Below are 25,138 nucleotides of genomic sequence, written 5' to 3'. Positions count from 1 at the left end.
AGCCGCCGCCGAAGTTAGTGCGAGCCGGGGCCGGGCCGGGCCGGGCCGGGCCGGGGGCAGCCGCCGGCCGCAGCTGCGCCTGTGCTATTTTTTTTTTCCTTATTTTCCCCCCCTCTGCCAGCTCCTGGGAACTTGGGGGAATTCATGTGGATCCATTCCCTTTCCATTTTTGGATACGTTTTAAAGCCTTTTTCTATGCTTTTTTTTCCTTCTTCTTTTTTTTTTTTAAAAAAAGAACCCCGACAGCCTTTCTCTGTCTGCCGCTGAAGGAATCCGCAGTGTGTTCGCTGGCGCTCCGGGACCACCGAGCTGGGAGCTAGCTTGCTCTCGGGGGTGTTTGCTCGCTTCGGGGGACTCCGGCCGGCGCGGCGCGGCGCGATCGGCCCGGTGGGGTCGGAGGAACAACAATGCATCGTGTTTTTGAGACAGGAAGCCTCCGAGTTTGCCCTGAATGAAGAACTTCCTGTGTTTAAACTTGCACGAATATCCGCTGACAAGCTTAGTTCAAATGAAAACACTAGAGTCGGGGGGAGAGGCTAATTCAGACCAGCTGGACTTTTGCAGGACTATAGCTGGGCAGAAAATGAGAGGAACRGCTCCGGGCTCGGGCTGCGATACGTGACGGGCCCGGCAGAGCAGCGCCTTTGTTATTAAAGGACTCRCACCGGATAAATTAACAGCTTCAAACTCGCCCGCAGCTTCTGTCGCAGATGATGATTGGGAATATTTATTGAACAGAAGCTGTCGTACTCGGATGGTTTTTGCTGACGGAGTCGCGAGGAGAGAGGGACGTTGCCTTTTTGAAAAAAGCGAGCGCGGAGGGAGTGATTTGGCTGCGGGGCTTCGGGGGGTGGGATGTGCCGCGTCGCTGCTCGGGACCGCCGGGATCGCTGGCCGGGCTGCGGAGCGCGGCCGTAAGGAGAAGCCTCGCTGCAGATGGGAGCTGGCGGCTGGGGGRCTTGCCGCTTCCCCGGCGCGGAGCACGGTTCGGGGGGTCCGCGTCGCCTCCGGGATTACAGCGCGGAGCCGAGCGTTTGGGATCCGCTCGCGATGCGTTTGCTGTGCTGGCGGGTGAGAGGTTAACGGGGTCGTTTCGTCATCTCTAAGCGAGGAAGCATGGGCAAACCACTAAGCAGGCCAGACTGTTTACGGCAGAATCCCACTTGCCTGGGGAAGGGTGAGGAAGAGGATGGTTATATAGAGGATTGCTACGTCCCCCAGAGGTCCATATACGACACGATGAGGATTAATGAGCAAATCGATCAGGGATCAAAGCTTAACCAGCCTTCCAAAAGCACCCTGGATAAGGTGGACAGCAGTACGATATCCAGCAACGGGACTCTGGGGGCTTCCAAYGTGTTTGAATCGAGGCCGCCAGAAGCTAAAAAATTAGATGAGAGGGTCATTTTTGATGCACTGAAACTCAGCAGCGATGTCTCCAAGTCGGCACCGGCTCCACCCAGGAGACGTCCGAATCCCGAAAGAAAGGAGAACGTAAACAGGAGGTCGTGGAAATCATTTATGCCACCAAATTTCCCTGAGTTTGCAGAAAGGATCGAGGCCTCTCTGAGCGAAGTCTCAGAAGCTGGTGCCTCAAATCCCTCCCTTCAAGAAAAAAGGGAGTCAAGTGCCATGTTAGCCGAGAGCTCCGGGCGTTCGGACCACGGGGAGGCCATGTCCGAGTCTCTAACTTTGGAGCATGTCTCCAAGTCAGCCGGCACCGCAGAAGTTTTGACGGCAAAGCACTTAAATGAGGACTGCTATGACTATGCGCAGGATGAGTGCCAACCCCTTCTAAATCCAGAAGATATCCACCTCGCTGTTAGGGACTTCTCGCRGGGTCACAGGCTTCCGAGTGCTACCTGGCCACGAACGAGGAAAAATCTCATCAGGGGAAGCCTGAGCGACGGGCACCAAGAGACCCTGGAGGCCTCGGAAGTGGACTGTACCGTGGAAAATGTGAATCTCTCTCCTTGCCTAAGCGAGGAGCTGCTGGATTCGGGACTGAATATTCTCATCACCTCCAATCTCAGAGAAAAAACAGAGTCAGAGCTGAGATTTGAGGAGGATGAGAGATGGGTAATGATGGAGGAGTGGGAGGAGGCGACACTGTCAGAGGGAGGAAAGACTGTTCTGTTGACAGATGAGAAAAAGAACTGTTGCTTGGCAGATATTTCGGAAGAAAGGGAACAATTAACAACCGCAACAGACCCTCCTGCCTCCGTCCCGGGGACGGCCCACGGTGGTGGGGCGCTTGGGCCACCGCTCCCCCATGAGCTCCTGGTGCCCGGAGCCCCGAGGGGTGCCCATCGCCCCCTCGCTGCGGGCGCGCGCAGTACTGAAGACGTAGCAGTGCAGTGCGGAGCCGAGGACTTTGCTCCGAATTCGGAGTGCTCCGTCAGTCCCGTTGTCCCCGAGCAGTTCTCCGACACGGACTCGGTGCAGATGTTCCTGGAGCTGGAGAAGCAGTGCCTCAATGAAGAGGAGGGAGATGGAGCCGTCTCCCTTGATCTGGAGGTTCAGGTCTCTGTGGTAGACTTGGAAGAACCGGACCTACAGACAGACTCGGAAAAACTTGCTGAAGCAACGATTGAAGCTTGCGAGTATCCGGCTCCTTTTGAAGCCAGTGCTTCTGACTCTGCTGTCGTGTCTGACCTGGAAGACTTTGATGGCACATATAGCTCGCAAGTGGTGAGTACAGTAGAGCCCGCTACGGAGCCGTACTCGGAAAGGGAGACCTTGGCCATCACCCCAATGGATTCGGATGGAGCTGTCTCTCCCAGCCCTGTTGTTGCAATGGAGATGGCATCAGTCCGATATGCATCAAGTTCAGTGGAGGAGGACGCCTGTGRCCCGCTGGTGGACCAAGACCCATGGGACGCCTGTGCCATGGTGGGACTGGTGCCTTGTGGAGTGACGACACCTCCCGAGGCGGACACGAGCTGGGTTTCTGGCCTTGAGGGTACGATTTCTCACTCCGATGTTTCTGCACTAGGGAATGATGATGGCCAAGACTTGCTGGTCACCGGCAGTGCAATAGCACAGCTCCCTGAGGAGACGTGCCCAGGAGGTGTGTCTCCAGTGCGGTTGCTGCCTTGCTGGCCCCCAGCGCCAGCCCCGAGGGCCGAGGAGCTCGGCTCGCCCCAGGACTACTCTTTGCTGAAAGATGTTGAGGGGACGGAGGTATCCGATAGCCCCGAGCAGATCGACCAGCTGTCTGAAAGGACTGAGCTCACGAACTGGGACATCTCAGAGTTGGTCTCTGAGGATGAAGTGATGGATTTGGAAAAAGAGAGTGATGGAGCTGAGGGCCAGAGTCGTCCCGCAGAAAGCGTGGACGGTCGCTGCGGTTCCCTGACGCCTTTCTGTGCCGGTCCTGCGTCGGAGCAGGGCTCCGAGGCGCAGCTAAAGCGCGCGGGGTCCGCTGAGGGCCTCGCGCTGGAGACCCTTCCCCTGGGTCAGGCCCTGGCGTTGGCCACCCATGCGGGGGGGTCCCCACTGAGCGTGGCCGTCGCTCTGGAGGCAACGCTGGCCGCCTTCCTGCCGGCCACCCCCGTGCCGCAAGCGGACGTCTTGCAACCGGGAGACTTGGACTTGCTGTTTGCCTGTGCCTGGGAGGACAGACCGGTGGACAGGCCACCCGTGCGCGGGCAGACCCCCTCCCCGGCGCCTGCAGAGCACGTGCGCGGGGTGCCYGGCTCGGTGGGGGCCTTCGTCGAGGAGGAGCCGGGAGCAGGCAGCCCGCTGCCCAGCGTGGCCTCGGCCATCCCAGACGCCTGGGAAGGGCTCCCTGGGGCACCGCCGGCTGCTGGCCTCCTGGTTTTTGGGGAGGATCTGGCTGTCCTGGAGCCCAACGCTTTGGAGATACAACTAGCCACCGGAGATGCCGCCGCGKTTGCCGAAGAGCTGTGCGCTTGGTGCTCGCCACTGGATGCTGATGTGGCCGCCATGGTGATGGAAGAGCCTCTGGAAGCCCCGGCACCGTTTGCCGATGAGCCCGTGGCCGCTGTGCCGCCGCCGCCTGCCAACTTGCCGGGTGTCGAGGTGCCGGCGCTGGAGGATGCCCTCGCCGGCCCCGCGCCGCCGGCCGCAGGGAAGCCAGGAACGGCGTCAGAGAGCGTGGCTGAGCTCCCGGGGGAAACGCCGGCTCCGCCGGAGGCTCCCGGCACGGAGGCTCCCGCCGCCGCGGAGGGACCCGGCGAGGCGACCACGGCGGCGGCCGGCGCGAAGGGGCCTCCCGCCGCGGCAGATGGATCCGTTCCGGATAACGAGGTATTTGTTATTCGGTCCCGCACGGACCGCGTCGCAGGCGCAAAATCGCTTCGTTTTGCGCTCGGGGGGCGGCAGCGGGTGCCGGTGCGGTGCGTCCTCGGCACCGCCCGCGCGTCCCCCGTCTCCCTCCCGGCCGCGGCTTAAACCCACGGGAAGGAGACGCGCCGGCGGGAGCAGCGCGTTTCCGCGAGCGGGGGAGGCGGGAGATTATCGTCGCTGCTCGGTTACCTCGACCGTCGTCCTGACGTTTTTGGGGGCTCGTTGCAGCGCGCGGTGCTCGCGCCGGYGAAAATCGACGGGGTCCCGCGGAAAGACTTTGCTGCCGGAGTCTCGCTGGGTGGGCGGTCGCCGCGTTTCGGGAAGGGGAGTTATTCGGGGGCCGAATCCCCGTAACGGAGACGCCGTGCGCGGAGAGGCGCCGCCGCTCCGAACCCGCCCGGGAAAGGGGGCTCCCGTCGCCCCCGCGGCTTCGGGATTCGCTTCGCGGCCCTTCGCCGGCACCCTCCTGCGCGGGACGCCGGGCGGCCCCGTTAAGCTGCAGGCGTGCCCCCGTCGCCGCTGACCCCCGAGATCCCCCCACGGCCACCACGCGCCCGATCCCGCCCCGTTGCTCGAGTGCCGCCGTGCCCGTACCGTGTCCGTACCGTGCCCGGCGGCGGCGGGGTTAAGCGCCCGCCGGGATCACGGGATGCAGTCGCCCGGGAGATGAGGGAAGCGGGAGCCGGAGCAGGAGCGGGCGGGCGCTCTCCAAAGCGAGGAGGAGGAGGAGGAGGAGGAGGAGGAGGTGCCGCGCGGCAGATGCGCTCCTGCTCCTCAAGATGTCTGTCCAGCCGCTTCGGGCCTCGCTCCGCACGCGTTCCTGCGCGGCGGCGGCGGCGGATGCGCGTTAAGACTTGCTTCGCGGCTGAGTCACAGCGAGGTTAACGAACGAAACCGTCGGAACCTTTTACGAGCAAAGGAAAGCAAGGGGGTTAAACAGAGCCGCTCTTCGGGCCGTTAGCCCGCGTGGTTGTCGTCTTAATGATCCTTGCGCGACGGTTGGCTCTTGGGTTGGGCTTATTCCCGTATTGCAGGTACTTGTCATCCGACATCGCAGCGCTCTGCTCGACCTCCCTCCCCGCCCGGCTCTTTTGAAGCCCTGCAGGTTGTTTTTGCGAGGTCAAGGCTCGCACCGAGGACGAGGACCATGCATGGTAGAAGCTAGCGCTAGGCTGCGGCCAGGCGTTTGCGTGCCAGACTTATCGGCCTGGGCCTTTTGTGGGGTTGGCTGCCGTAAGCAGCCAGCTCCGTGTATAAACAGTAACAGGAGAAGTGTCTGGGGAATTGGTGATTTCATGTCACCATTTACTTCTTAGGATCGTAGCATAATTCTCCCKGAGCAAACAGCTCTGGACAGTGTCTTCCAACGCGCTCTTTGGTTAATACCTTGGAACGATACCTTGCTGCTCTCAAGCTGCTAAAATCCAGCAGGGAGAAATAGATTTTTCTTTGAAACAGGGCAAAGAAAATCAAGGCAGTCGCTCTTTCTCAGGCAGAGGCGGGGGCCAGGTGTGTGTTTAGGGTTTTTTTTTTTTTTGCTTGCTTTGTATTCCCTTAGAGATAAAAGCAATTACGTGGTGCAGAGGTCTGTGCAGCCCGTCATCCGYTGCTTTGCTAGGAGAGAGTTTGCATTGTGTGTTCTGTATTTGAGATGGGTGTTTTAGATGTTGCCCATGTCCTTATRGTTTTGGACGCGGCAGGGGGAGGCATGCTTGAGAAAGAGCGCGGGCGGCCACCCGATTTCAGTCCCCCCTGCTTTCCAACAGAGAAGATGTTGCAACGGGGACGAGGGCTGGAATCCTTTCCAGCGTTCGTTACGGGCTGACCTGTGCTCTGTATTAGCTTGTAGTCCAAGGTCCCAGAATAAACAACGAGCGAATCCGCTCCCTTTTTTGGGGATGGCGTTGCTCGCTCGGGCTGCGTCGAAAGCCGCCTCCGCGGCGCGGCCGGGCCGAGCAGCCCCGTCGCGGCGGGGTGGAGACGGGCACCGGCTGCCGAGGTCGGCCGCCTCRGCAGGTAATTGCAGCAGATGTGAGGCTTTGATAAAGAGCACTCCTCTCCTTCGTGGAAACGGGATTTTCCCTGCTCTGTCTTTACAGTGGTGAGCTTCACTCGCTCTCCTCCTCCTTCTCTGCCCAATCTTTTTGTTTTTAAAAGCTTTTCCCCACCAGATTCCCAGGCAGGATAGTGCCAAAAATGTGGCACGATAAATGACTCTTACATTAGTTGCCTATTGCCTTTGTCTTTCGAAACGCAGCTCGGTTCCCAGCGTGTGTAATTTCAGCAGTTAACACAACTTTCATGGGAGTAAGGTCTCGCGTCTCAGCAGCATCACTGTGAGAATCGCTTGGGTTTTTCCCTGGCAGCGTTGTTTCCAAAGCCTGTGGCTGACCACAGCCAGCACTCTGCTCTGCACCACTTCGCTCTCTCCACCTCGTTCCTGGAAGTAGTGCTTTGAAAAAAAGGGATTTTTTTCCCTTTGAAAGCAGAGGTGGCTGCATGGAGATGCCCAGCAGTGCTCCGCACCAGAAAATGCTGCACCGTACACGTGGCTGGGTCGGGGCAAGGCAGGTGCTTAAACAAACTTACACAACTTGGTTCAATAAAAGTGCAAGCAATCTTGCAGAAGATACTGCATCTTCTCTTGAGAAGAAAACCTAACRTATCCGTTGCGTGGTGGAATCAGGGGATTGAAGAGCAGCCCACAAATTATAAATACCTTTTCTCTCCCACCCTTCGCTTGCCCAGATGTTCCAGAAGGAGCAAGTGGATCCTCTCCAGCTGAAACTGCAGCAAGTGAATGGAGTTGGTCAAGGGCTCATCCAAAGTGCTGGCAAAAACTGTGATGTCCAAGGGCTGGAACATGACGTGGAGGAAATCAACACGCGCTGGAACACCCTCAACAAAAAGGTGAGTGCTGTGGGGAAGGGGATGCAACTGGTCCCACTGGAGCCCAGAGAGGCTCACTGGGGTCCTATAGGAGACAGGGTATCGCTGGGGAATTGAGCCGAGAGGAGCTGCTGAGCCTCTCCCCGGCTGCAAGGGAGATGCCACATCGCTGTGCCACATCACTGCCCTGATGGTACTCTGCTGTGTAGGTGGCCCAGAGGATTGCCCAGCTGCAAGAGGCCCTGTTGCACTGCGGGAAGTTTCAGGATGCCTTGGAGCCCTTGCTGAGCTGGCTAGCAGACACCGAGGAGCTCATCTCCAACCAGAAACCTCCCTCCGCTGAGTACAAGGTGGTGAAAGCCCAGATCCAGGAGCAGAAGGTAAGCAAGCATGGGATAACTGGTTGGCTGCCTTGGAGCAGGAGCTCTGGATGGCCAAGCAGCAATTTGGTCCAGCGATAACAGATGAGGTGCAGCTGGGATGTCCACAAGCCTGCTTCTTCCACAGCGGCTGTCCCCACATCCTAGCATTACAAACAGCTAGCTTCTTTGCCCAAACTGGCCATTTCTGTGGTTGAAATCACCAGCGTTATTGTCATACTACTTCTTGAAGTTTGCTGCTGGTTCTGCTGATTGCCCATGTTTTTCCAGCCCTAGACTTGGTTTTGTTTGTGCTGATAATTCTGTTATGTCAGGAGCAAGCTGGTGTTATAGTTACCAGTTTGGCTGTTTAGACAAAATGAGTATACAAACTGTAAGAATTGACCCAACACACACTCGTGTTTATGAAGATAACAAACGTGGGTCAGAGTCTGCTTTTATGAACATGCAGATGAAAGTGGTAAAACATTTTAAAAAAGAATCTGTAAAAAGACTTGATCTGACATACTGAGACTGTGAAGAAGAAATTTAAAGTGAAAGGGAAAAAAAAAAGATCCTGATAAAGTTTGAGGATGGGGAAGCCTCTTAAAACTTCTCTGGAACCAGAAGTGCTTTGAATCTCTTTTGAGCTGGTTTTGATGGAGGAGGAGGAAGAGAGTGTGRGTATCCCACTCGTCTGGCTCTGGTCTCGGTGCTTATTGATGCTTTTCAGATGCATACAGAAATTTGGTATCCTTAGGGGAGGAAATAGTTCTGCTGACTCAATTTGATAACTTATATCCTCCTTTGTTCTCCTACTGCTATTAAAGCTGCTCCAGCGACTTCTGGATGATCGCAAAGCCACGGTGGAGATGATTCAAGCCGAGGGTGGGAGGATAGCGCAGTCAGCCGAGCCGGCAGACAGGGAGAAGATCGTCTGCCAGCTGGAGAGCCTTGAAAATAGATGGGCAGGACTGCTCAGCAGAGCAGCCGGCAGGTAAGAGCTGGGCGAAGAGACCTCGTTGCCCCTCAGCTTTAACGGGGCAGAGGTTTCACTGTGTCCAGTTGATGCTGGCACCAGTGTTAAGCGCTTGCACTGTTTGAATCCTGGCTCATCTTCTGCAAACTGCACTGCTTTTTCCTGAAAGCTGGRCTGTGTGTTTGAGGTCGGAGCGCAGATGCACGCTGCCGTCACTGAGACGTGCCCGGCTCTACCGCGTTCCTGGCGGGATCCCTTGCAGACAGGTTGGATGGCCCAAATGAGCAACCACGAGCTGCACTGTCCTCGGAGGGTTTACTTCACTGCCTTAGTGGACAAAACCAAATGCAGGGACAATTTGTCCCGTAATCCATGGCGCCCAAAGTTTTACAGAGCTTGATTATTTGTGTCTCTTAGAGGAAAGCTAATTTGTGACAAAAATGTTACTGTTCTTGTTCCGGTGTTTGTTTTTTTTTTGCATGCTGGCTAGGCTGGAGCCTGGCTCGCTGCAGCTTCATTGCTTGCATGCACTGGTCAGCTAAACAACAGTTTGTTTAAATAGTTCCTGCCAACATCAGCTGTTCAGTTTGCTGCAGGTGTTAACTCACTAGTCAGTCTGCGATYGTGGGATAACAACACGTGGAAAGCATGCAGAGATTTCTGTGCAGATACATCCTGGAAACAACAGCTGGAAAACATGAGAAATCAAAGCCTACTTCGGGAGGTGAAGCAGATAGCAGCAGTTTACAGTGTTAGGGAAGAGCTCAGATTAAACAAATTCCCATCAGGGGATGGATGTTATTTTTATTCCTTTAAGCTTTTTAACATTTAGCTTTAGTGGGAACATCCTGTTGACACCTTTCTGCTGCCTGAATCTCATTTACAAGTCGCTTGTTGCTACATACGCTAAAATGTTGGGTTAGGAGTTGCTTGTGAGGGTCAGATTTGACCTCCTGGTGCTTTAAATGGTTGTAGATGAGATGGGCTGTCCATCTAGCACGTGCACTAGGGCCCAGGTGTCTTTGAACAGAAGCTCGGAAACACCAAGAGTCTCGCTACCAGCTGACTGTGTTGGAGGATGAGAGAGAATGATGTTMGTGAAAGAAAAGTAGCATAAAGGGAGCTTTTCTGCTGCCTTCGCTGAGAGCTGAACTGAACCCTAAGGGRACAGCTGCAGCAAAAAGCTTATGCTGCAGTTTCTCCATGCTGCTTTTTGTGTYTGGATCCACAGCTTGCCTGACAAGGTGTCTCACCTTGCGCTCAACAGAGGCGCTTCTGTTCACTCTCTCTCTTGCTTTGGTTTCTGCGGTATTTCCACTCTGGCTTCTGGTTCTGTGGAAGCCCGTGAGCCACTTCCTTGTGCCAAGCTGCACTGGCAATCGGGCGATGCTTCAGCTCTAAGTTGCTTCCAGTTCCAGTCTCCAAACGGGGATCTGTTCCTTAGCTGTTTTCTTACGTTCCCAATTTAGGCAGAAACAGCTGGAAGACATCTTGGTTCTGGCTAAGCAATTCCACGAAACCACGGAGCCTATTTCAGACTGGCTGTCAGTGACAGAGAAGAAGCTGGCCAACTCCGAGCCCATTGGCACCCAGACCGCCAAAATCCAGCAGCAGATCAGCCGCCATAAGGTAGGGCCCCACGCGTCAACCGAGGGCTGCTGGTGGAGGTGGTCGGTGTCAGGTCTCTCCTGGATGGATGTTTCTGCTGTGGTGAGGTGGTTCTGGCATGAGCAAATTTTTCTGGCTTGTGGTGATGAGAGAAGTTTTCCAGGCTGCGTTAAACCGGGAGAAGGCTGCAAACACCTAACCTTCTCTTTGCTCATAGCCCTGATGTAAAATATTTACCTGATGTCTTTGTATCTCATAACAAACGTATCTGGTTCTGGGTAGAAAAGCCATTCCTGTTTTTGTTTCTTTTAAACTTTTTTTTTTTTGTTACGCTTTGCCCATTCACCTGTGGGTTTTGTGTCTTTGTCCAGTTTAGTTGCATTCATTGTTTCTGTTTCCTCCTTATTTTTATCCATCCTTTTTTTTTCCCACTCATTTTTGTTTCTGTTGTCCATTTTGTCCTCCTGGCTTTCAGGCTCTAGAGGAAGAGATAGAGAGCCACGCGGCTGAGGTGAATCAGGCGGTCAGTGTCGGGCAGTGCCTCTCCTCCCTGAGCTGCGCTGCGGAGCAGAGCCTGCTGGCAGAGAAGCTAGACTCTCTGCAGGGCCGGTACGGCGAGATCCGCGACCGGTGCTGCCGCAAGGCAGCGCTGCTCGAGCAAGCGCTGTCTAACGCTAGGCTCTTTGGGGAGGAGGAGGTGGAAGTGCTCAACTGGCTGGCTGAGGTCGAGGACAAGCTCGGCTCGGTATCCGTAAAGGATTACAAACGGGACGTCCTGCAGAAGCAGCATGCCGACCAGCTGGTATTTTCCATTTTCTTCCATATTTATGTTATTTATTTTTTTTGTTGCATTTATTTGTTTTATGTTTCTGGTCTGACTTTAATTTTAACCAGCAGCGGAACACGCTTTGCCTTTCTGAGGCTTGGGGACATGTAAAGAGATTTCATGTGTTAAAAACAGTAATTGCAGCCCCAGAATGGGTTTCTTGGAGGGGGCAGAAGGTTCAAATGATTCATGTACTCTGTGAGCAGTGTCTGAGTTCACTTGGCCACTGTTTGCCTTTAGAAGGCTGGATGTCGTTTCCGAGAACGTGAATTTGTAGAGCCCGATGGGGTTTGCTGAGCTAGGCTGGCCACCAAAGAAGCRGTCTGTTTCCACTCTGTTAGAGCCATGTAAACCGTGTTAAGAGCACGGTTATGTATAATAAAAGTCTGAATTATTCAGTGTTATATGAAGGTTTGGGATGGTTTTGCTGTAAGATTTGCGCCTTTGGGTCCAGTAAGTCTTGATATGTTCTATAGCAAGAGAAGGTTGGATGGACTCGTATCTGATCAGCTGTCCACCTTCCTACATTGGACAAGGAGAGTAATTAATACGCTCTTTAACATCAACCTCTGTCCTGCACTGAGCAGCCTGCAGGACTTGGGGACCTGGCTGCAGAAGGATCACTACAGTTTGTTCTTTCTGTCCAGGCTCTGAATGAGGAAATTGTGAACAGAAAGAAGAACGTGGACCAAGCCATTAGAAATGGGCAAGCTCTTCTAAAGCAAACCACAGGTAACGAGAAGAGCCAAACACATCCTGGCAGATGTCCAGGCTCTCCCATGCTCTGGCAAAGGCACTGGTCTTTGTGCGGTGCTTTTTATTAGTCAGGAAGTCCATGGTCTGCAGTRAGGAATTGTTCGGAGGAGACCGTTCTCCCTCCGATCTGATTTCCKTCTGAATCTTCTCAAAGTAGCTGCTCCGCATCCAGATCTGGTTGCTGAGCCGTGTGCACTCCTTCTGCTTGGTAAACCCTRACTCTCAGCCCCCAGCTTTCCGAGTGGGATTCCCCCCATCTACGTGAGGCGCTTGGTGGCATTCAGCACTGAGCAGCCCTGTAATGTGATGTAGGATCTTCTCTTTGCATCCAGCTGCTAAATCACATGGAAAGAAGTTAAAAATACACCAAGCCCTTTCCTAATATTGCTTTCCCATGCTAAGCAGTTGTCGCTGTTGCCACGTGGGTGTGAGTTTATGTTTATGAGTGGGAAGGAAGGTCAGGGCAGTGTGTTCCCTTCAGACGTGGTCTGCTCTGAGCAGATGTACAGACCTCTGTCCTTGTGGGAGCCATATAGCAGGAAGAGTAATTGCAAAAAAATTGGCTTAGGATTTCTTGTCCTTTCAGAATTAGGAGGAGAGAATGAATTGGACCTTTTCTTGGAGCTGTGACATATTAGTTAAGAACTGAGTTCTGGTGGCTTTAGGGTTTATTGCAAAGCAAGGTTTCACAGCTTGCTTCCTTTCTATTATAGGAAGGAGGTGGAAATTACACTAGCTGGTAGGAAAATGTCAGTTCTAAGAGTAGCTTCGTGGCTGTAAAAATAGGCTTGTTGGTTGCACTGAGCAGAAGAAAAGTGAGACTGAAAGTAGCTGTTTAAAATGGGAGCACAGGGCAACTGGCTGCTAAGCCCCCCTGCAAACCCTTTAGGTGGGCGTCATTTACCTCGTGTCTTTATCTTGCAGGGGAAGAAGTGTTGCTCATCCAGGAGAAGCTGGATGGGATTAAGACCCGCTATTCAGACATCACGGCCACCAGCTCCAAGGCGCTCCGGACTCTAGAGCAGGCTCGGCAGCTGGCCACCAAGTTTCAGTCGACGCATGAGGAGCTGAACAGCTGGATGAGCAAAGTGGAAGAAGAGCTCACGTCCAGCGGGGGACAGTCACCTGCTGGCGAGCAGATACCCCAATTTCAGCAGAGGCAAAAGGTGAGACCTGTTGAAAAGCAACGCCTGGATGTCAAAGCTGTGTGGGAAGAGAGCCGCCACGATGGTTTGCACTGAGAGGACGGGAAGGAATGCAGAGGGGAGGAGAGGGAGCGTGAGATACGTAGTCTTGGAGTGTGCAACGAGGGGACTGGGAATTTGGAAGCCGAGCGGCTGGCTGCTGCATGCTTTGTGAAGCTGCCCTTGACTCCTTACGCATCTCCTAGCAAACGGCCTAGCCATCACGGCTGTGCAGATACTGGCTCGGGGTGCTGGTGCACAACTGTTGGAGATCTCGTGCCAATACAGAGCATGAGAAGAGCAAGGACGTGAAACGGGCAGGAAGCCGCCTGCGGGTCTCCCAGTAGCTGGGTGTCAGCTGCACAGTGCTGCGAGCGATGGGGGGATGTGTGTGTTTGTCCTGCAGGAGCTGAAGAAGGAGGTCATGGAGCACAGGCTYGTCCTGGACACCGTGAACGAGGTGAGCCGAGCGCTCCTGGAACTGGTTCCTTGGCGAGCCCGCGAAGGACTGGACAAGCTCGTGTCGGACACCAACGAGCGCTACAAGCTGGTCAGCGACACCATCAAGCAGAGAGTGGAAGAAATAGATGCTGCTATTCAGAGGTCTCAACAGGTAATTTAATAACCTCAGCTGCCTCTGTTTGCAGCAGCCTCCAGAAGGGGTTTCTCGGAAGAGACACAGCGAGTGACTCACCGCGGCCTCGGTCTGAGCAGTRTGACTGTAGCAGGAGGAATGACGAGCGGTGCCTGATGGGGAGGCCAGAGCTCATCCCTGGCACCCGGAGACGGATGGGCCCACGATTAGTGYGTGATAGTACTGCTGAGAGCGCTGAGCTAGTTTCTGAACAGTCCAATTGCRTGCGGTTTGGAAAATATAATTCAGAGTCTCTTGGGCAGTGCTGTATTTTCCCCTTCTGCTGGCTGTGCTTGCATTAGTAATGTAGCTTGTGTAAAACCACTGACAGGTGACTTTCAGGCCTGGAAACGTAATCCTCTGTTCTGATAGCATGGGGATTTGTTCCAGGGTAAGAGTCTTTTCAAAAAGACTTATTCTTTATGGATTGGAGTTTGTAGGTTGCCATGAATAACTGCCCTTGTTAGCTTTGAACGCCAACTCAAAAAGCTGAGCCTGCAAGCAAAATTAGCATGTAAAATAGAGGAATCCCTTCCYCTACGGACGAGGAGGGCATAGAGAAAGGCAGTTGCTTCACTGTGCCCCGCTGTGCTGAATGCCCGTGTTGCAGCGATGCTCTGCGCTTTGCAGCCAGCTACAGCAGCAGTCGGTGCCCTGCGGGGTGGCCGGCTGCCTGGCTCTTCCCGACGTACGGGGGCTTTGCGTCGAGCATCGGTGGCCTGCACTGGCAAACTCCTCTAAGGCTGGGGCTGCCTCTGTGTTTTCAGATAGCGAACGGCTCCGCTGCTGGCCTTTCGAGTGCAAGGCCAGGGTATATGGGGCTTCCATTTGTCTTGCAGAAAAGTCCTGTTGCTTTAAGTGTTTGTGACAAGAACATAAATGTAATTTGTCATTTGTTCCCATGTCAGAGAGAGCAAGGTCTCTGCCTTATTCTGCACAGAGACGGAGCAGAGCAGCTTACTGGCCGCGTGGCCGTCACTGTGCCGGGGGCACCGTTAACTGTCCACGTTAAACAAAAAGAGCAGTTCTTCCCAGCTGGGGCAAAAGGATAAACCAAGAAACCTCCAGGTTGAATGAAAGAAAAATCTGGATGGTTGGTCCTCGGCTGCAGTGCAGGGAGAGGGTCGCAGTGGCAGGCAACAGCACCAGCCTGCTGTCCCGTCCTCCTGCCTCCTCCTGCGTGCCCAGGCACAGCGTTTGCCCCGGCGTCCCACCGAGTCCCCCCGCTCTCGTGTCCTTGCTGAGGGCCAGGCCAGGCCATTGCTGAGTCTCGTTGCCACTTTTGCCCGTTGCCGCGCAGCCTGGCGCTCCTCCTGCGGCAGGACCTGGCCGCCGTCCCCGCGGGCACGCGGGCCCCCGTGCCCCGCTTGCCGTGCGCGTGCCCGCCACGTCCGTGCTGCCTCTCGCTAACCTGTTGCGCTCCATCTCCTCTCCCYGTCCGCCAGTACGAGCAGGCTGCCGATGCAGAGCTAGCCTGGGTTGCTGAGACCAAACGGAAGTTGATGGCTCTAGGCCCGATTCGTCTGGAGCAAGACCAAACGACAGCTCAGTTGCAGGTGCAGAAGGTACGTGCAGTGTGTGTGCAGCGCCCGCCGCGGCTGCACGCTGGCCCGCGAGCTCCGGGGAGCAGCGGCAGCGTTGCTGCTCCGGACCGGGGGCAAACGAAGTGAAACAGCTAATTTGTGTGCAACAGCAGAGGGAGATGGCGATTCACCAGCGGGAGCAGGGCAACGCGTGACTGTGCAAGGGAGGAAACGCTGGAGATAGCTCAGTGCTTTAATTAACCTGGAAGGAAGAGCTGAACAAGTTTAGATGTGTGTGTTCAAGGCAGCTCATGGGCAAGGACAAGAGAGAGACGGGCGAGGTGCCCGAGGAAAGCGTGGGGCCTGGCGAGCGCAGCTCGGCGTGGCGTTATTGCAGAGAGCTTGGCAGGTCGGTGTGGCAGAGCCCAGAGTACTGCGAGAGGTGCGACGCGTGTCCTTGGTGCACGGAAAAGGCAAAACGAGGGGAGAAGGAGGATTTAGACAAATGAAGCATTGGGCTTTTCAGGGTGCCGGATGAACTGTGCACATGAGTTAAAAACACTGACCAAGCCGGATGTGCACAGACTTTGGATGATGTCTGCCGCTGTGACTGCAGCTGGCCACGCTGTGGGTCGCACCAYGCTGCTGTCAGAAGCCCCTGCCCGTGGCGGTTGGGTCCTGCGCCCCTCCAAGCTGTCCCTAGCACAAAGTCGTTCAGGGCCAGATYATTGCTCTTGCCTGGACTCCTCTTGAGAGTTATGCCCCTTTTTTAAGGGGTGGCCATTTTAGCAGCTCTACCTGCATCTTGTTGGAGCAGGCAGCAGGAACAGTTATGCAAAACGAATGTATTGATTAATGAGGGTACGTTTTACRTTTGCTTTTTTGCTCATTGTTCCCTCCAGTGGGGGACTCTTGTTTCCGTCATGGCAGCCAGACTCGGAACAAAGAGGAGCTGGGTTTTTCTGTCTCTGAGATGAGATCATGCCTGAAAGAACGTGCCCTTTAAATAAACAGCTCCTTTCTTCCTTCACCAGGCTCGGCAATCAGAGCAACATACGTACTTATTGGATTTTGTGCATTAAAAAAAAAAAAAATCACTGTTATAATGGAACCATCAAGCATTAAGTTAAATTGAGCTCAGCTCGAGTTCCCASTGCTTGTGAATATTGTTAATCGTGGGGACCTTGGGGACAGCAGAGTTATTGGTAGATGTGGCTCTGGAGAGCGTGGTCTCGGGGGTTTAAACCATTCACTAAACTGATCTCCTGCAAAGAGCGATCTTCCATTACAGGTGAGGAAGCTGAGGCAGGRAGACATGAGGAAGGGACTTGTGCAGCAAATCTGGGCTTTCTATTGTACAGTGAGGCACAACAGTGTATTTCTTGTTAGACTTACTGCTCCTTGGTGTTTCTGTGGAAGAAGCCGCATGCAAGATACTCCAGATTTCGGGTAGGCAGGAGGAGCAACCTGGGTACAGAAGTTGTTCTGAGCCTGACTCCATCTCCAATTTCAAGTGCCTTTTTTGGGCTTTTGAAAGAGAGAGGTTAAAATAGATGAGTAATGAGGACAAAAATTCAATAATCTGCTGTGGCAGCCAGATTTTTGGTGTGCCAGGGGACGCTTGAGCTGGGTTGTGCGTGATCTCTGTTGTGCTGAGTTTTGGCAGGATCCCTGAGGCCTGCTCCCCATTGCGACGGGGGGAAGGTGGGAGGGTGCGTTCGAAGGGCCGGGGAAAGCTTGGCATTTGTYCTGATTTCTTGCCTTTCTTTGGAAATTTCCTTCCTCCAGGCTTTTTCCATCGATATTATTCGGCACAAAGACTCTATGGATGAACTGTTTAGCCAGCGCAATGAGATCTTTGGGACGTGTGGGGAAGAGCAGAAAGCTGTTCTCCAGGTGAGTTGTGCTCCAGTATTCAGGGGAAGCAGGGCAGAAAGCAGAGGGATGAGTGCTCAGCTCTGGTTCTGTCTCAAGTAGTTTAAAATTACTCCATCTTTAGTARTTCCCACCAGTGACACTTAGCAGAAATCTCTTTACATTTATTACTCTTTTTTATTGCAGCATTTTTATTGCGGTGTTTATGGAGGAGGGGGGAACAGCRGTGATTTCTTAGGCTGCTTTAATTGGAATTACAGCTTATGCGCATGGAGCACCACCAACTGCATCTTCTGCTTTTCCAGCTCACAGCAGGTAGCTGGCACTTTTACCGTGCCCTTTTGCATCTGTTGCTAACTCTTCTCCCATTCCTTTTAGGAGAAAACGGAGTCCCTTGTACAGCAGTACGAAGCCGTTAGCCAGCTCAACTCAGAGCGCTACGCTCGCTTGGAGCGTGCCCAGGTCTTGGTGAACCAGTTCTGGGAGACTTACGAAGAGCTGAATCCTTGGATTGAAGAGACACAAGCCCTTATTTCGCAGTTGCCCCCTCCGGCGATCGATCCTGAGCAGCTCAAGCAGCAGCAGGAGGACATGAGGGTAAGGAGATAGCTGAGTTTGCAGCTCCTACGCCAGCTATCAGGGAATCAGCTCTTCTGTCTTAAACAGAGGCGCAGCACTTGCAAGGTCAAGTGTGCCTTGTGCCTGGGTCTTCTTACTGATGATTTTTTCTGATTTTTTTCCCCAGTCTCTTGCATAATACAAYGGTATCTTGAACATGTCACATTAAAATCACCATAAGAGTTGGAATTCTTCTTACAAAATACAGCATAAACCCAAGGGAGCCTGACTGTCTTTGGATCTTTTGCCTGATTGTGGCAGGGAAAACTGCATTGGGCCTTTAGGGTAGAGAGGAGATGCCAAGGAGGTTTTTCTGAGGGCGATGCCCCCCGGGTGGTGGGGAAGGTCGGGGGTAGCGCTGCCCGGGGAAGGCCCCCGCGCAGGGCCGAGTGACGGGGACACGCAGCAGCGGCCGCGTTACGGAGCACCGAGCACCGTGCGCTTGCTGCGTCAAGAAATCCGCCGTGTGGGTTTTCACCGTCGGATAAAACAGTTGCTCTTTGAGCRTGAAATAAATAGGCAGCAGCCTCCAATAGGTTTCTAAACAACTGTCTTTTCCTCCCCACCACCCCATTCCCTAGCAACTGAGAGAGTCTATCGCTGAGCACAAGCCTCATATTGACAAGCTGCTGAAAATCGGGCCGCAGCTCAGGGACCTCAACCCCGAGGAAGGGGAGATGGTGCAGAGAAAGTACGCGACGGCGGAGGCCACGTATGCCAAAATCAAAGAGGAGGTGTGCCGGCGGGCGCTCGCCCTCGACGAGGCCGTCTCGCAGTCCGCTCAGGTACGCGTCGCGGGTGCGAAGCGGCCCCGTCGCTCTGGGCGCTTACCGCGGCGCGCCGGCGAAGGCCACGTGCTTTCGAGCGCTGTTTGATGCTGGGGCTTACGATTTTAAAACCCGTTTGAAGGCCCGATGCGGTCAGGCGCCTTTCAGCCGACTGCAGGGCAGAGCTCCCCGCCGCTCAGCGCCGGCTGCAGCAGGAGGGGAGAAGCACTTTGCATCTTGACACAGTAAATAGCATCGTTACTGAGGTTGTAAAAATTTATTACTCTCAGTCAAAGGGGCTGTTTTGGCATCCACCCAAGTCTAGAAGGTCCCCGAGAGCCTCTTTGAAGAGCCTGGAGAGATAAGTTTAATTTCTGATAAGCAAAGCACTGCTGGACAGGCAGTGAACCGCAGGGTCGTTTGCACAGGAGAGTTAATCGTCGTCTCCAGGGCCTGGGCGTCTCTTGAGGACACCTGCAAAATCCGGGATTGCAAGAGGAGAGATACGAAAAGACGGGTAGAGATCGTGGGTCTTAAAGWTTAGAAAGGGAGTAAAGAGTTTGTCACACGCGCTCAGGATGTGTGATTTGTAGCGATGTTTCGTTCACCCAGTGTTACCGTAGAACAGTTGGTTTTTGTCACGTCTGGGTTTTGTTGTTTTTTGTTTTTTGTTGTTTTTTTTTTTTAATTCCTGTATTGTTTAGTCACTTCTCTGGGTTTGCACTTGTATTAACTCCGAGTTTCTCCCCCCCGCCACCCCTCCCGTCTCATCTCTCACCCACACTGTGGGATGTGTTACCTCTGTGTGTCGCTGCCCGTTCCCGTCCTCCCCACGTGGTCCCATTTCATTGTCGTGTTGGCTGCGCCCCACCGTTGCAGATCACGGAGGTAAGCCGCGCCACCACCGACGTTCATTTACACCCTCTCCTTGGCCGAAACAAGTCTGTTCTCTACCCAGATTTTGATTTCTGGTCCGTGCACAGCTCAGTGGAGTGGGCTTAAAGCATCAGCTCCGAGGCCCCGAAACGGCAGCTCCGAGCTGGCTCGTGTCGCGTTGCCGTGCGGGGTTTGAGCTGCGGTTGGCTTCCACTGCGAGCGCGTAGCGCAGAGCCGAGGGTTGGCTGTTAAGGGGGTTTACACTGATGCACAGAGCTTTCTGCTCTCGCCAAACGTGCCGGTTTGCTCCTGCTTGTGGGTGAAGCCAGCGTGTCGTGATCAACTTTGAGCCTGTTTCAGCTCTGCTGGCAGCGTGGGATGCGGGGAAAGGAGACGCTGGTGTCCCAGGAGCACGCGGGCTGCAGCTGCGGTAGGGCGCTGCCCTCGTCCTCGGCAGCAGAGATGATCTCAGATCTTGAAGGCCAAAGTTGACTTAAAAAAAATAAATAAAAGAACCCGCACCTGCCAGACCCCCTTCCTTTATCACTCCTGGCTTTCTGATTCTGCTTTGGCCGAAGTCTCAGCTCACTCTGTGCGCCTGCAGCCTCCCGCCGTCCCGCAGTTCCTGCGTCGCGGCGGTTCCCTCGCTGGCACCGCGCTGAGCGGAGACTTCCTTCGACACCAAACACGGGCGCTTTTCCGGCGGCATCTTTGCATGGATGCTGAAAGAAACAAAGCGAAACAAAACMAAAAAAAACCCATAGGATTCGGTTCTGCTGTCATGCCGCCCTTTTGCAGGAAGCGGGGCAGCAGTCAAAATACGGATTTTTAGGGTTGAATATCACGATAAATCGCTGCCGTGTTTGGTTCGCGGCTGCCCGGCTGGCTCTGCGAGCACATCTGCCTGATGTATGGGTTGACTCCTCGGAGCTGGCGCGGCGGCACAGCGTGGGGCGTGAGGAGCAGATGAAAGCAGAGGCAGGCATGACCGGGAGGCTGCAGGTGCAACTGCTCTTGCAGGCAACGCTTGTCCTCTCTAAAGAGGCCACWGGGGGCAGCACGGAGGGGCTGTTGCACGCGCCGGGAGCGATGCAGCGCTGTTTAATCTCTTCTCGCCCTCCCTAATGAACTTGCTCCTCTCCAGTTCCACGATAAGATCGAGCCGATGCTGGAGACGCTGGAGACTCTCTCCTCCCGGCTGCACATGCCGCCCCTCATCCCTGCGGAGGTCGATAAGATCCGAGAGTGCATCAGTGAGAACAAAAATGCCACCATGGAGCTGGAGAAACTGCAGCCCTCCTTTGAGGCTCTGAAACGTCGCGGAGAAGAGCTGATCGGGAGATCGCAGGGAGCAGACAAGGACCTGGCAGCAAAAGGTATCTCAGGGTGGATTCAGTGGGAGAYATTCACTGCTGGCATTGCCTCAGTTTCTCCAAATTGTGGCTCCAGCCCCATGGGGATGTCCCAAGGATATATTTCAAGGTTTCCAGGCCCTAAAGACATCGGGGTCTTTGTGCGCAGGTACCTGGCATTTGCTTCCGTCTGGAGCAGGCCAGAGGGTGTSAACCAGAGGAGCAGGAAGCATTTGTGACTGCTCAGGCCAAGGTTTAAACCCAGCCTGGTTCAGCCATGAGCTGTTCTCTGGTGGCAACTGCTGGTGGCCACTGTGAAAGGGTTTGYTGGTATCGATTCAACCCCTAATGGAGGGGAGGGGCATCCCCAGCACAAAAAGACCTGTCAACACAAGTGCTGCTAATTGGCACCTTCATTGGCAGCTCTACAGGCAGCCYGTGAACTGAGCGAGCATAGACTACACGCTAGAGGTAGCCAGAACAGAGGTTCATTGGAGGAGGCTGTGTGGGCAAATTTGTCCTGAACTTGCCTGCACATAAATAATAGCTTTACTTCTGCAAGTTATARTTCCTTCTGTCCCTCAGTATCTCTCCCAATTAATGCTCTGACAGTCCTGGTCATCATTAATTTTTATTAGAGTATTCTACTGGCTATTTCTAATTGGAAAGCGTTTGCAAAATGCTTTGAGTTGTAAAATGGTTTCCTAGAGGCGAAATAGGGCAGACTCCTTCATCACTGATTATTTTCATTCCCTTTCTCAGTAATCCAGGATAAATTAGATCAAATGGTCTTCTTCTGGGAAGACATCAAAGCTCGGGCTGAGGAACGTGAAATGAAGTTCCTCGATGTCCTGGAGCTTGCAGAGAAGTTCTGGTACGACATGGCAGCCCTCCTGACTACCATCAAAGACACGCAAGACATTGTGCAYGACCTGGAGAGCCCAGGCATTGATCCATCCATCATCAAGCAGCAGGTGGAAGCGGCAGAGGTGAGGACCATGAGGCTGTCTCAATCTAGAGCCTGTCTCCACCCAGCTTGTAAGCCAGATTGAGATAGATCTGAAATATGGGCATGGCCAAATGTGACTTCAAAACAGTTTTGTAGGCAGTTAGTCTGATTATGAAACATTATTTACATTGTAATTTGGAACTGCAGGGAAAAAAACAGTGTATTTTACATATCCCCCCTCAGCCTCCAGCTGTTCCTGAGCCAGACGAGGAAATGATACTTAAATCACTTTATCTGCTACTGTTTTGGAAAATGGTTGTCAAAGCATGTGGTCAGAGTTGCGTGCTCACTTGTTTTGAGTGATGTAGAAGTTTGCATAGTTCTGTTCCYGGTCTATGTAGAAGGCATTTGAGCGTTGTATAGTGTGGGAAGTATATATTTAGGTTTTGGTTAGACTGGAGATAACTAAAGCTGGACAGACTTAAATATCTGTGGTGTTGTTTGGTTGTTTCAGATCTTGTGGTGACATCCACTTTGAGTGTTTGAGTATCGACTTGACTTGGRCCTTGGGGAGCAGGGCTGTTACTTTATGCATTGCTCTCTGCTAAGTTTGCCCTTGCCATTTTTATTTTCRTTTTGTAACCATTCTGACTTCAATTTACAACCATCAAGTCTTGAAAAGTGATTGCTGCATTGACAAAATACTCCTGAAAACAGCATAATCTGCAGTGAGGCCAGTTCAGGCACATGTCAAGTTAAATACAGATTTTTTTTTTATTTTAGTTCCCCCAAACCCTGCAAATAGCAAGCAGCATTGCCACTATGACCAAAGGAAGAGGCAGAACAGACTGGCCATGGCAATGCTGGTGAGCAGGAAAGCCATCTACATGCTTTGTAGCATAGTGGTGGTGGTCTRGCTTTGGGCTGGAGGTTATGAGAGTTTCTTCAGCCAGAAGGCAGGACAGCACAGAGCAGGAAGGACTAACCATACTTCAGTCCTCCCATACTCATGTACTACGGGACTTTTTTGAAGAGCATTTAGTAATAAACATTTTTGTTTTGTCACTGCGTTATCTGCAGACTATTAAAGAGGAAACGGATGGCTTGCATGAAGAGCTGGAGTTCATTCGACTCCTTGGAACTGATTTAATTTTTGCCTGTGGTGAAACTGAGAAACCAGAAGTGAAAAAGAGCATTGATGAGGTAGGAGAAACAACAGCTTCATTCAGATAAAATCAAGTAAGTGCTAGTGGAAGCTCAAGTGGAAGAGTCTAACAAATTTTGTGGTCAATTTTGTGTTCTGCAGATGAACAACGCATGGGAAAATCTAAACAAAACTTGGAAGGAGCGACTTGAAAAGCTCGAGGAAGCCATGCAGTCAGCTGTGCAATACCAGGACACACTTCAAGTAAGAGCCAGCGCTAGGCTGTTTGTGGGGTGGGTGAACTTAGGAGCATCACTGTGAGCCTCTGCYGCCAATTGTACCAGGCACCGCACAAATGCGGAGCAGGAGAATGTCTCCTGTGCAAGTGCTTCTAGCYCCTGTTAGAGCCTGAGCTCTACAGCCACGGAATAGAGCAGATAATTTACTCCATTTGTCCTCCTAAATCCATCTTCGTTTCYGCACAGAATGGCAAGATGATCCTGACTGTAGTCAGCTCCTTAAATTGGAAAYGGGCGAGAGGAGGCAAAAGAGCTTGCAAAGTGTGTGCTGCAAGCAGATATCTCTGTCCGAAAGCAAAGTTGTGTGGTTGCAGGGTGACAGATGTACCTGCCCTGTTTCCCCGAGCAGCTGTTCGCATTTACCCCTGTTAACTGTGTGCCTTAATTTCAGGCAATGTTTGACTGGCTGGACAATGCTGTGATTAAACTCTGCAACATGTCCCCTGTCGGCACTGACCTCAACACGGTTAAGGAGCAAATGAACGAGATGAAGGTATGTGAGTGGAATGAGACTCATTCTCTGATGCTTACATTGCGTTGCAGAGCTCACACTCAAATGATTCATTTTATTCTGCTTTTTGTCATGCTTGTTTTGGCAGGAGTTTAAAATGGAGGTTTACCAGCAGCAGATCGAGATGGAAAAGCTTAATCATCAAGGTGAACTGATGCTAAAAAAAGCTACAGATGAGACAGACAGAGACATCATAAAAGAGCCACTGACAGAGCTGAAACATCTCTGGGAGAATTTAGGCGAGAAAATTGCTCACAGACAGGTAGAGAGAAGATGTGGACCCTTGGAAATGCAAAGTTGAAATTCACTTGGATGCTCCCCTTCCTTCCTGACTTAACTTTGCTTTTCYTTCCCTATCATTGAACAGCATAAGCTAGAAGCCGCTCTTCTAGCACTTGGCCAGTTCCAACACGCGCTAGCAGAGCTGATGGCCTGGCTGACCCACACCGAGGAGTTGCTAGATGCGCAAAAACCCATCAATGGAGATCCAAAAGTCATCGAGGTTGAACTTGCAAAGCACCATGTGAGTACTCCCACTCGGGGCAGTTTTTAATACATTCCCAATGCAGGATTTTATTTTACCTGGAGGGTTTGAGTTGATTCGAACCCATGAGAGTGTACGAGAATTAGCAGGCCGTTTCTGAGGGGCGTCCGACACTTACTGACCATATCTCATGTAGGTGCTGAAGAATGATGTCTTGGCCCACCAAGCAACTGTGGAGACAGTGAACAAAGCAGGCAACGAACTCCTGGAGTCAAGTGCAGGAGATGACGCAAGCAGCCTGCGAAACCGCCTGGAGAAACTGAACTCGTGCTGGGAGTCAGTGCTGCAGAAGACGGAGGAGAGGGAGCAGCAGCTGCAGTCGACACTCCAGCAGGTCAGGGACACTCATCAGGGGGATTCAGATGGGCAGAGGAGCACTGTTGAGGGCCTACTSCCGCTTAATGTCTCTTTCCAAAGTGAAGTTAGAGAGATTGCTTTTTGTGCTATTTTTTCATCTATTTTTTTGTGCAGAAATGATTCTCTGCCTGCCTGGAAGTGCAGCAAAGACCAGGCACTTCTGCTGCAGGGTGTAATCTCAGCAAGGTCGGAGCTGGCCTCTGGCATATGGCACAGTTACGGAGTGCTTTGTTTTTGCTGTTTTTAATTCAAAACAGTCCATGTGTGTGTGTCATCCTGAAGTGGAAAATTATACCTTTTTAACAGGAAGATGAGGCTTGACAGTGGAAGGACAAAGGCTCTTTAGAAAGTGGCTTTTTACCTTTTCAAGCCAGAGACATATTAGCTTCAAAGTGAGATTTACGAGCCAGCAATTTTTTGTTTGCAAAACCAACTGTTATGTTTATTTGCCAGAGCTTCTGTGTGGTTAAGGAGGTACCATATATATCCCTTCTTAATGTGCTGTCGAGGTCTGCTCTGCCTCTTTATCTAGCACTGAAGCAAACGCAGCGTTAACCCTGGCTCATGATCAGTGGTGGCTGATGTCATCTGATCCATGGCCCATTATATGCTCCCTCACAGGCCCAGGGTTTCCATGGTGAGATTGAGGACTTCCTCCTGTGGCTAACAAGGATGGAGAGCCAACTCTCTGCATCAAAACCCACAGGAGGTCTGCCAGAAACTGCCCGGGAACAACTCAATGCCCACATGGTAATTTCTTCATAAAGATTTGAAATG

At 52.9% G+C, this 25,138-nt stretch overlaps 1 protein-coding gene across 18 annotated transcripts in view; it reads left to right on the top strand.

The window, feature by feature from the left end:
• MACF1 (microtubule actin crosslinking factor 1) overlaps nucleotides 1–25,138 on the top strand; it is a 120,691-nt gene that overhangs the window by 74,550 nt on the left and 21,003 nt on the right. For 10 of the 18 annotated variants that reach the window (XM_085305102.1, XM_085305103.1, XM_085305099.1 and 7 more), the window contains 21 exons: nucleotides 7,060–7,221; nucleotides 7,410–7,580; nucleotides 8,390–8,556; nucleotides 10,008–10,167; nucleotides 10,622–10,948; nucleotides 11,620–11,704; nucleotides 12,653–12,894; nucleotides 13,319–13,525; nucleotides 14,992–15,111; nucleotides 16,858–16,965; nucleotides 17,323–17,541; nucleotides 18,144–18,342; nucleotides 20,336–20,581; nucleotides 21,320–21,546; nucleotides 22,587–22,709; nucleotides 22,813–22,914; nucleotides 23,341–23,442; nucleotides 23,549–23,722; nucleotides 23,828–23,983; nucleotides 24,141–24,338; nucleotides 24,983–25,111. In XM_085305102.1, the coding sequence (XP_085161228.1) occupies nucleotides 7,060–7,221; nucleotides 7,410–7,580; nucleotides 8,390–8,556; nucleotides 10,008–10,167; nucleotides 10,622–10,948; nucleotides 11,620–11,704; nucleotides 12,653–12,894; nucleotides 13,319–13,525; nucleotides 14,992–15,111; nucleotides 16,858–16,965; nucleotides 17,323–17,541; nucleotides 18,144–18,342; nucleotides 20,336–20,581; nucleotides 21,320–21,546; nucleotides 22,587–22,709; nucleotides 22,813–22,914; nucleotides 23,341–23,442; nucleotides 23,549–23,722; nucleotides 23,828–23,983; nucleotides 24,141–24,338; nucleotides 24,983–25,111 (3,624 nt within the window). Of the gene's footprint in view, nucleotides 1–7,059; nucleotides 7,222–7,409; nucleotides 7,581–8,389; nucleotides 8,557–10,007; nucleotides 10,168–10,621; nucleotides 10,949–11,619; nucleotides 11,705–12,652; nucleotides 12,895–13,318; nucleotides 13,526–14,991; nucleotides 15,112–16,857; nucleotides 16,966–17,322; nucleotides 17,542–18,143; nucleotides 18,348–19,208; nucleotides 19,218–20,335; nucleotides 20,582–21,319; nucleotides 21,547–22,586; nucleotides 22,710–22,812; nucleotides 22,915–23,340; nucleotides 23,443–23,548; nucleotides 23,723–23,827; nucleotides 23,984–24,140; nucleotides 24,339–24,982; nucleotides 25,112–25,138 lie in introns of all 18 variants that reach the window. The other 8 variants (XM_085305110.1, XM_085305106.1, XM_085305094.1 and 5 more) reach the window with 2 other exon arrangements.

This window comes from Rhea americana, unplaced genomic scaffold (genome assembly GCF_003343005.1).
Source record: "Rhea americana isolate MKP2758 unplaced genomic scaffold, rheAme1 scaffold_215, whole genome shotgun sequence".
NCBI classification, from domain to species: Eukaryota; Metazoa; Chordata; class Aves; order Rheiformes; family Rheidae; genus Rhea; species Rhea americana.
This window is presented reverse-complemented; position numbering and strand designations above follow the sequence as displayed.